Raw genomic sequence first — 10,278 nt, forward strand, 5'->3', positions numbered from 1 at the left:
AGACCCAAAGAATAGCAGATGTGACAGAAGGGCAGAGGCAGAGAGAGAGAAACTCAATCCCACCCCTCCTCATCTGGGAGAACAATACCCAGCCTGCAGTTGGAGAGGGTCAAGCTTTTGTCCCCCACGCTGCCGCTCCAGGAGCGAAGCGCAGACAGACGCGCTGACACGTTGACCCGCCGCCGAGAGAAGAGCGCAAGACGGAGCAGCAAACAGCGCTCTGCTCACTTTGCTTCAGTACTTGGACAGTTCCCGAGCTAACAACCGCCGCCACAGTGAGTGTGTGAGAGTGTGTGAGAGTGTGTGTGTGTCGCTTTCATGAGTGATTTGGTTTGGAGACCAAGAAGAGCAGATGCAGCCGCCTTGTTCGCTCCAGCTCGGCCCCTGTGGCCCCTCACCGTCCCCGGGCGGCTCCGGCAGCCTCCAGCAGCTGGAGGAGAAGCAGCTCTTTGAGAAGTTTTGGAAGGGGACTTTCAAGGCTGTGGCCACCCCGAGACCGGAGAGCGTCATCGTAGCGAGCATCACCGCCCGCAGGAGAGTCGCTGAGTGAGTTTTCACTTTCTTTTATTTTCTCAATGTGAACATTAGAAGCTCCCCGGCAGCTTCATTCAGTGCTTTTAACAAGAAAGTCAGTCAGCAAGTGGCAACAGTTTTCTCCATCTCCTGATGCCAGAAGGAACAAATGAGCCTTTGCATGCAGCCTTTGTTGTGTCTTCATGCTCAGACATCAGCATGCTGGAGCTTTAAATCTTACCATAACAAGTGTTGTCTATATAATGAGTTGACAAAATGTCCTAAAAAGTGCATGCTTTTGGTCATTTGCAGTTCAAAAAGTGATATAAATGTAATGGAATAAAGCCACAACAGCAAACACATGCTAGAAAATGTCCATTTCTGCATATTGTAGCCCCGTCTTGACCTAAATGCCCAGATCCAAAGATCAACACATCATCTTCACAGAGGTTAAGAGCTCAAATGTGTCTCTGCTTTGGATTTATCTCTCTCCGCTTATGCATGCAGTCACATGTGACATGCAGCCAAACACAGCTGGCCCGAAGAGTGCCATGCTCGGTTATTTACCCTTTAAAGGTCATGTGACAGCATCTTCGTGCCTCTAATGTCAGACTTGTCCCTTCCTCCCCTTGTGACATGGCTTTGTGCCAGTGCCTCCGTTGAAGGCGCAACATGTTACGTGTTTGTTCTCCCCACTTTCATCTTCGCCACCAAAAGGTTAGCTGCAGCCCTTCACAGCCTCCGAGGGGAGGATGAATGTCTGATGCCTCCTTTTTTTTTTATCCTCCTACGTGCCCCCGATCCCTTGTTTTCATCCCATCTTTGCTCCTTACTGCATCATCAACCATCATCTGCTGCCTTTGACAGCTTTATCCATTCTACCAGGCTCTGTTCTGTCTGCTGTTGTGTTTGACAAATCCGGATATGCAACAGCACATATAGATGCAATAAATGTTCAAACATATATAATATTTGCAGAGACCAAATGCACGCTCACCTATTAAATAGTGCAGCTTGCTTGGGTGACCTTTGAGTGGTTTTGACACCCACTATCAACTTTCTCTCATGTGAAATTAGCTATGTTAATGAGGATTAGAATGGCCCATTTCATCTTCACATCGGCACTGGCAGTGGAAAGACACAGTGAACCAAATAATGTGTCTTTAATGGCTTCTATTACAGCAGGACCATAATGCTGCACGCGGCCTGGTTATAAAGAATTTAATGGGCTTGTAGGGTACGACCAAAAAAAGATTTTTTTATTGCATGAATATGACCAAATATGCCTTTTCGTTCCATCGTGCTTTGCGATGTAGCCAAATAATTGCAGCTTCAATTTAGGTGTCAGTCACCCGTAGACTGGTGCAGATGATAGATCCGACTCTATTCGGGGAAAATTGGCACACGAGAAAAAGGGAATAAAGTAAATGGACCCGCAAAAAGCTAGCTGCCATAAACTGAGCAGCCTTTTTGAAATAGCCAGTGACTCTGGAGCGGGGCCCAGCTGTCTCTTTAAGTTTAGCCTCCCTGAGAAGGAAGCTCTCCTCAAGTGTTGTTTTGCCCCTCCGTCCGGGTGACAGTGACAATGATGGCAGCGTGGCGGGGGCAGACGAGAGCGAACGTCCCCAGAGAGCAGACATAATGTTGCTAATTCGCCCGGGTCTCTTCTGTGACAGGCAACAGCAGCGGTCCACTGTTTGTCTCTCCTCCTGCTTCTGTTTACAGGGAAGAGGAGGGAGCAATACAGCGGGAGTTTCTTTTTTTTTTTGGAGGGGGGGTGATACAGATTGTAAATAATGAGTAAAACACAACAAACAAACGGATGCAGGAGGAGGAGGAGGCTCGAGCATCCCGCCTCCCTTCCCCGCCGCGCTGTTGATTTTCGCAGGAGCCGAGTGCGACTGGGGAATGCTTAGACCATCAGAATTCATGGCCTTAGGCCCGCTCCTCTGCCTCTTTGTCTCTGAGAGGAAGCATTATTATTCACTGTGGATGACTGAGGGGTGATGAACAATTGCGACGAAAGCGAGAGGGCATTATGTACAACAAGCAGAGATGGAGAGATGAGAGGGAGAGCCACGGGGAGATGTTTCATGTTCAATCAGCACCACTCTTCTGTTTTCCTTTCCGTTCTGCTTCCTCTCCTTTTTGCTCCCGAAGTAAAAATGCTAGAGGGCCCCGATAGCCACAGAGGAGTAATTAGAGTTGTCCCTCTCCGTCCTCCCCTCTCTGTCCTCCCCCCCTCGTCAGGCCGGAGGAGGGGAGGAGTTCACCGGCTCTATGCGGCGGGGTGGAGTTTCTCTCAAAACCCATTATGACCCTGCAAGCTGTTTTGTTCATGGGGGGGCTCCTCATTAAAAATGCAGGCTGGCTAACTTTGGGGCAGTGCGTGAATGGCGCTGTGTGTGTGTGTGTTTGCGTGCGTTCATGTGCATCTGTACCGGGGATGTTTTCCAGGGCTGGAAATGAGGGTGCAAGCTTGTATGTGTGTGTGTCTGCCGTGTTAGTGGGGTCTTGTCCAACTCTGTGGCAGATGGCAAGCTTGAGAGTGCAGAGGAAGGGAGGGGGAAAGTGTGTGTGTGTCTGGTAGGGGGTTTCAGGCCTCTTACCTCAGCAGATGCTGGTTTAACGAGGACGAGAGGAAAAGGGTTTGGAGGGGCTTGTACGCTGACAGCACCAGTGGGAATATACAGCCGGGTTGGACAAAATAACAGGAACACCTTGAGTAGAATGTAATGTGCTTCTGTAGCTGCCTCCAAACGGACTTGTTGGGACTGAAGCAGTGATTCTAGTCAGAATTTTTTTTCTTTGGTTTGTAGATCATTGTAAACTGAACATACAGTTGAGATGAAAAGTTGACATACTCAGTCATGTTTGGCAGTCTTGAGTTTCCAGTGACTCATATAACTCTTCATTTTCTATGATTGAAACGCATGTGTCTTTGTCACCAAATACATCCATCCATCCATCTTCTCCCGCTTATCCGGAGTCGGGTCACGGAGGCAGCAGCCTTAGCAAAGCCGCCCAGACTTCCCGATCCGCACACACCTCCCCCAGCTCTTCCGGGGGGACCCCTAGACCCCTAGACCAAATACAATCAGTCATTTTGGTTCTGTTGTAGATTTCTTATAGGTCTTGTGGAAATATGACAAAATCATCAGAGTCAAAAACATATACATATAGCAACTTGAATGATTGTCCGTTCTGGTGATGTACAAAGTTGTTGTCATCCGATTTTCCTCGTAGCAGGACCTCTTATCTTCTTCTGAGTGATTACAATTGACTACAGGTGGTGACTCTTCTGAGCCAGTTTATAAAGGGCTCCATTCATTAGAGTCAGGCACAAACGTGACAGTATGAGGAGCTCTGGACAGATCTGAGAAAAGCGAATCACCGACTTGAACAAGTCAGGAGCCATTTCAAAGATCCCAAAACCATCCGTGCAACCAACTATAAGTATGAAGTGTGTGAGACGCTGTGTCACTGCTACGATCGGGAAGAAAATGAAAAATTATCACCTGTCGCTGAAAGACAGTTGTTCAGGATGATCAAGAGTCAACCAAGAATCACCAAAAAGTAGGTCTGCAATGAACTAGAAGCTGCTGGAAAACAGGTGTCAGGGTCATAATCAAGTGTGTTTTACGTCAACATGGTGCTGCTGAGAAGGAAACGTGTCCTCTGGAAGGGCTTGACCAAAGTTTGCTGCTGCCAGAGGCCTTCTGGAGGAAAGTTCTGTTTGGAGGAAAGAAGGTGAGGTCTTTAACCCAAAGAACACAAAACCGACTGTCCAGCATGGTGGTGGCAGTATTATGGTCTGGAGCTGTTTTGTTGCCAGAACTTGTGCGTTACACAAAGCAAACGGAATAATGAAGAAGCTTGGATTGCCTCTAATTTCATCAAAAACCAATCAGTCAGGAGGTTTGGTTTTGGACAATAAACAAGACAATGACCCCAAACACACATCAAAGAAGAAGAAATGACTAAATCCAGCTAGAATTAAAGTTTTGTCCTGGTAGTCCTGACTTAGACTCCATCAGGAACCTGTGGACTATGATGAAGAAACAAGTGTGTGTCAGAAAGAAAGCATTTTTTTTTTTTATTTTAACTTCAATTGTGTCAAGAGGAGCAGCCAAAGGTACAACCACAAGCTCGTGAACGGTGAATAAAAGCACCTCGTTGATGTGAAAATGGCCACAAGACATGAACTAAACATTAGTATATAAATGTATTTTTGACTCAGCAAATTTTGTCATATTTCCAGAAGACCTATAATAAATCAGTGACAGAACCAAATTCAGACCTTTTTTGTTCCATTTTTACAGTTTTAGGCTCTTGTAAATGGTAAAGTTTTGGTAATTTGGAATGAACATACCGTTCAAACCCTCCAGTGGATTTTGGGATTCACAGTGTTGCAAACATCACATGATGTCAGATCTTTTTTAAAGAATCTTGAGCACGATAAATACTGAACAGAGCTTGTCAGCGCTCTTTGTTCTGAAGTCTTGTCTAATAATTGTCTTTCCAGTGCTGCTATATTTGCAATAAGCTAATATCAGGTTTGACTCACACACACACACAATTGAAGCTAATGTGGTCGTTGTGTTATCTGTGATGAACGGACGGTTTGGTTGCTAATTTCACTGCTTGTCATTGTTTTCTCTTCAAACCAGATTTGACTAAGCAGGGAATTTGTTTTCAACATGTTTGATTTTGTGACCGCTCAGATTTCTTGCTTCTACACGGATCATTTTATTGATGTTTTTTGGGTCCACCTCCTGGGCATCGGGGTTACACAATTTGCTCAACAAAATGCCTTTTGGTTTTGAACTGTCAGCTCCTGCTGTTTCCAGAGAATGCTGGAACACAAAGAAAACAAAAAAAAAAGCAAACAAAAAAAAAAAAAAACATCTCTGAGAGTGGGAAGAAATGAATACAGGATACAGAGTCTGAGAAAACATCAAGGAGAAGCAGTCGCCGCTCCCTCTGGGACGAGGCATCGCTCTCTTTTTCCGTCTCTCTGCGAGAATGACAAACATGATTTAGTGACGGACGAGGGGTTTGTCTGCCGTTATCCATCTCTCTGTCTGTGCCGCCGCTCTCTCCATCGCCGAGTATCTTTCCCCGACTTGTCTGCCTCCCCTCACATCAGTATCTCTCTCCTTGCTTCTCCCAGTATCTCTTCAATGCGCGTTAACTCGCCCTCTCTGCGTCTGTGTCATATTACTCAGAGAGCGCAGGATGCGGCTGCTGAAGCATGCTGACAAGAGAGTAGGAGATGATGCCAACTCCCCAGGCAGGAATCGGACTTATCACCGAAATGGATTCGTGTTTCATATTGAGACCAAATCCATTTGAATCCAACCACTGTTTGCGGTTTAACCCTTGGTGCGCTGTTCTGGTGTGTTTACGGCATGGGAATAGGAGATATTGGACAATGTATTGGACTATTAAATCTGCATGGCTAATCCATTTGAATCAAGCGGCCTCATATACCCTCATAACATTTACCTGGACATTCGGAAACATTTAAAGCAGAGTTTATGCACACAAAGCTATTGTGCATGGTGCAAACTGGTAGCCGGTGTAAAGACAGTCAAAGGGGAGTTATATATTCTCTTTTGTAACTGCCACATTCTGCACAATCTGAAGTCTGTTGATTTATGCCAGTTAGACAACCATTGGAAGTAATTTAACTGTGAGAAAACGAAAGCACGTACGATGGACTCAGTGTCTTTGAAGTTCTGAAAATGAATGGATTCTCTCGATATCTACCACTTAAAGCAAAATTGGACCTGCAATTCACAAGGTTGGAAGCAAACAACGCATCTGAATGTTTGACAGAAGGCTCAGCGGTGTTGGCAAAACAGCAGTGAACGAGTGTAGTTTAGATGAAGACCTCTTATGGAAATATGAGCTTTTCAGTAACTTGGATAAGATCAAGGTTTTAAAAACAAAAACATTTCCAAATGGGTTTTTTTTTTAAGGGCTTCATAAATGCAAGAATGCAGAGAAGTTCCCCAGTTTTCTTCATACGTCAGCTGAATTGTTTAGTTGACGTATAAAGAACTTTAACAGAAGTCAAAACCCCCCTGGTGCGACTGAAAACAAGTTTTTAATAACAGAAAATGATCCTCTGCATATCAGAAGTCACCAAAATGTCAAAAACGCCATTGTAGGAAATCTACTTGAAATGCTTGGTGCAGTAATCACGGCGCTGTTTCTCTGAGAGGAGTGATTAAGGAAATTTTAATTGTGTCCTATTTTCCGTCATGAAGCACCAAATGTTTGTGGCAGCAGCGATTTGGATCTCTTTAAGTCTCCTCCAGGAGACCAATGTTAGGAAAATAATATGCTGCAGTGGCTGTTGCTGCACCTGTGAGTGATCGTTGCAGAACAGCAGGACGGAGGAAGTTTTTATTAACAGTGAAGCTAAACAGCAGCCACTGTGGGCATAAACGACAAATACCAGATGACACCGGATGTTAAACAATAACAGTTGGAAAACTAGAGAATAGCCGTGAAGTTAGTGATTCAGCTATGCCCATTACATAGCTATGTTTAAATGTATTTTTTATCAAATGACACCTTAAACTACAACATAAGTTGCAGCTCATGGAGGAAGTCTGGAGCAGCAAAGCTACTGAGTGTATTGTGTCACACAAGATTGTGCTTAAACTTCCTCTCCAGTCATGGATAAAACACCTAAACCCAACCTTGTGTGTCAGAGTTACATGTTTAGAAGCTTTTGAAAATAATCCCTCGCTGCATCTCAAGCACACCAGCTCACCTACAGCTCTGCTCAAACACTGCAAAACTGCTCTACACGACAAATTTGTAATATTGGAATAAATTCTGTCACACATGTCCGAACCAGATTGTGAAAGAAGAAACTGCACATTGCACGTGGACAGGATGGATTTTTTTAGGATTGGTCCTGGAAGTCTGATGCAATGTTTCTGAGACCATCACTGGTGCACTATGGTTTGAAGATGGTCTGTCATGAAACTGTTTTTTTTTTTTTTTTTTTGCTTGTTAGACATCTCCTAGCATGTATATTTTTTTTTTAAAAATGCATATGGAGATGTTAAAAAATGTCAGAAACAGGTTTTCTCTGCAGGGGAACAACCTATTCCTTGCATAGGTTTAAACAATAAAAGAGAGAAATAATTTTCTGTCCTTTTAACTCATGCTATCATGAATAGTTTTGATGCTAAGTGATGCTATTATGTGGCCCATAGTTAAAGCAACCTGCAGAGGCCAGCTAGTCAGATATAGCTTATACATATAACTTATACTGTATACTGTATATATAACGTATCTTATTTTATACTTAAATCTCTTCTATTTTTTATTTTTTGGCTCTTTATTTTGTACTTTATTCTACATTGCACTGAAGGAGCTGCTCTTAATCTCATTGTACATGTGTATAGTGACAATAAAGGCATTCTATTCTATTCTATCTATTCTATTCTATTCTATTCTATTCTATTCTGCAGCTAACAGTTAGATTGCCACAAATATAAATCTCTTTATGTGCATCGTACTTGGTCCAAACCCTTTAAAGTCCTGCCGGAGCTGAACTATAGAGTTAAAACATGTGACGTTCATTGTGCTTGAGTCGTATTTTGTCTTCATCTATAGCAAATGTGTTTTATTTAGTAGAACATTCAGTGAGAGCGTGTTCACTTTATCAACGGGCGCAAAAAAAATAAAGCTGACAGAAGAGCAACACATTAAATAATAAAGAGCAATCAGTGGCCCACAGCACAGAATGACTGTAATACATCATCAGAGCTTAAAGGTGTTATTGATGAATGTCAGCGACTCGACAATTACCTCAAAAGGTGATATTTGTGGCTTTTAAAGTTCACTTTGACATTTCTAAATTTCACTATCATCTCTGCATTTGGAAAGACGAAGGCTGTGAGGATTTAGCTCTCGTGGTGAAACCTATTGATTCTGACAGATGATCTTCTGCACTTGTGTGCAAACTTGTGATAGATGTTTAATATAGCCTGAGCGCGACGGGCAGAACGTCTGCGCCTGAAAGCAGCGAGTCCCAGTGAATGGAAAGCTCAATAGAGGCTTTGATATTTGAATCCAGCCAATCTCTCTCCCTTTGTCCTCGTACACAAGCTTCATGAAATGATAGAAGGCTGCGTGTTTGTTTGGGTTTATGAATTGGGGGGATGGAGCTGCTCTGAATTCTACCGGGCAGCGTAGCACATATACGTATGTCATGTTATTACTCTGCACAGTGCATGTGTGCATCGAAACCCCTGAAGGCACTAATGTGAAGAGGAACATGCCTACAACAGAGCTGCACATTAACTCTGTGTTTTGTATTGTTTGTTGTTTTACTCTTCGTGCCTGGCAGGCAACACAGAGATAATACAAGGAGGTGTTTGTAACATAAATAGAAATGAAACAACAAGAACAGCACAAAAGATGCATAAATGTAAGCTGCTTGGAACCTGATCAACATCTTTTAATTTGTTGAACAAGACGTTTTGATTCTGCAGAATTAATTATGAAATGATGCACCAGTGGACCTATAAAGTCACATTTAATACTGAATCTCCCACTTGTCCTGTTTAAACCTGCAAATGTTTAGCTTTGGTTTTGCAGCAGGTTCGCAGTCACCTTAACCCTGAAACACACGTTATTCTAATGTAATAACCACAATAATGACAACCCCTGAGGGAGTCAGGACCTCATCCTCATTCATGTTTCCCCCCTGGTGAGGATATTAAGTCCACTATAGGATTCAGCGAAACACACAAAATGCTTGCATGTGCAGCTGCCTACCTGTACATACATCAAGGTAAACTGTATGTGGGTGCACGGTTACAGTACATATGGAGACTGACACACATTGTGACGGGGAGGGGGAGGGCCTGGACATGATAATTCCTCCGGAGCTGAACAGCAGCAGCAGCATTTTTGAAGATGAAAGCAAAGAGCTGAGCGTTAACCCTTTCCTCCAAACATCAGCTCAAAGCTGCTGTGAAATTTTCCCTCAGGGATTACAGTTCTCCGAGTGTGGTCCACCTCAATGAGGGGAAGCAGCCGCCTCCAGCCACGTCGCCGCCAGTTACTGTGAAGTCTCATATCACAAGGAGCACATTTTCATGAGGAATGTTGTGTTCAGTCTAGAAATAATTTTCTAGTTTTGGGGGGAAAAAAACAACTCAGTTGCAAACCTGAAGGTCAAGAGTCCTGACGATCTGACAGATGTATGAAATATGAAAATAATTCCACTTTACACCCACTGATGTCCAGGTTGTGCTTCTTGTTCTGTTTCATATCCAGGAATGTGCCGGTAGCACCTCATGAGATGATTCATGATTGAAACATTATCTAATTATATGATATTTTAATTTCTGTGCTATTGTGCAGGTCTTACCAGTGTGAGAGGAGGTTTTTCTAATCAAATATTTATTTACTTTTATCTTTGTTCTTGATGAAGCTGAGCCTGCACTCTTAAATGTACGTGTGCATTTATATGTGCATTTTAACCTATATTGCATAATATTTACTCATCATGTCCTGGGGAGGTTTTTTCATCACGTCCTAATGTTTTTATTCACAACTTCAGAGGTTCTTCACTGAGGAACCAAAGTAAAATTACATTTTAGAACTGAACAGATTTGATTTATTGTGAAGAACAGTTTCTTGCATTATTTCATTTAATGCACAGAAATACTTTGATTTTTACATATTTCATGAAGATGTTCTTTATTTATTCTCATTCGTACTATTGCC

The 10,278-nt window shown here is 43.2% G+C and overlaps 1 protein-coding gene across 1 annotated transcript in view; it reads left to right on the forward strand.

The window, feature by feature from the left end:
- Positions 1-352: 352 nt before the first annotated feature.
- The window catches only part of srrm4 (serine/arginine repetitive matrix 4), an 81,541-nt gene continuing 71,615 nt past the window's right edge, over positions 353-10,278 (forward strand). The window contains exon 1 of the mRNA XM_008279880.1: positions 353-546. Coding sequence (XP_008278102.1) covers positions 353-546 — 194 coding nt within the window. The remainder of the gene's footprint in view (positions 547-10,278) is intronic.

This window comes from Stegastes partitus, unplaced genomic scaffold (genome assembly GCF_000690725.1).
Source record: "Stegastes partitus isolate 25-593 unplaced genomic scaffold, Stegastes_partitus-1.0.2 Scaffold174, whole genome shotgun sequence".
NCBI classification, from domain to species: Eukaryota; Metazoa; Chordata; class Actinopteri; family Pomacentridae; genus Stegastes; species Stegastes partitus.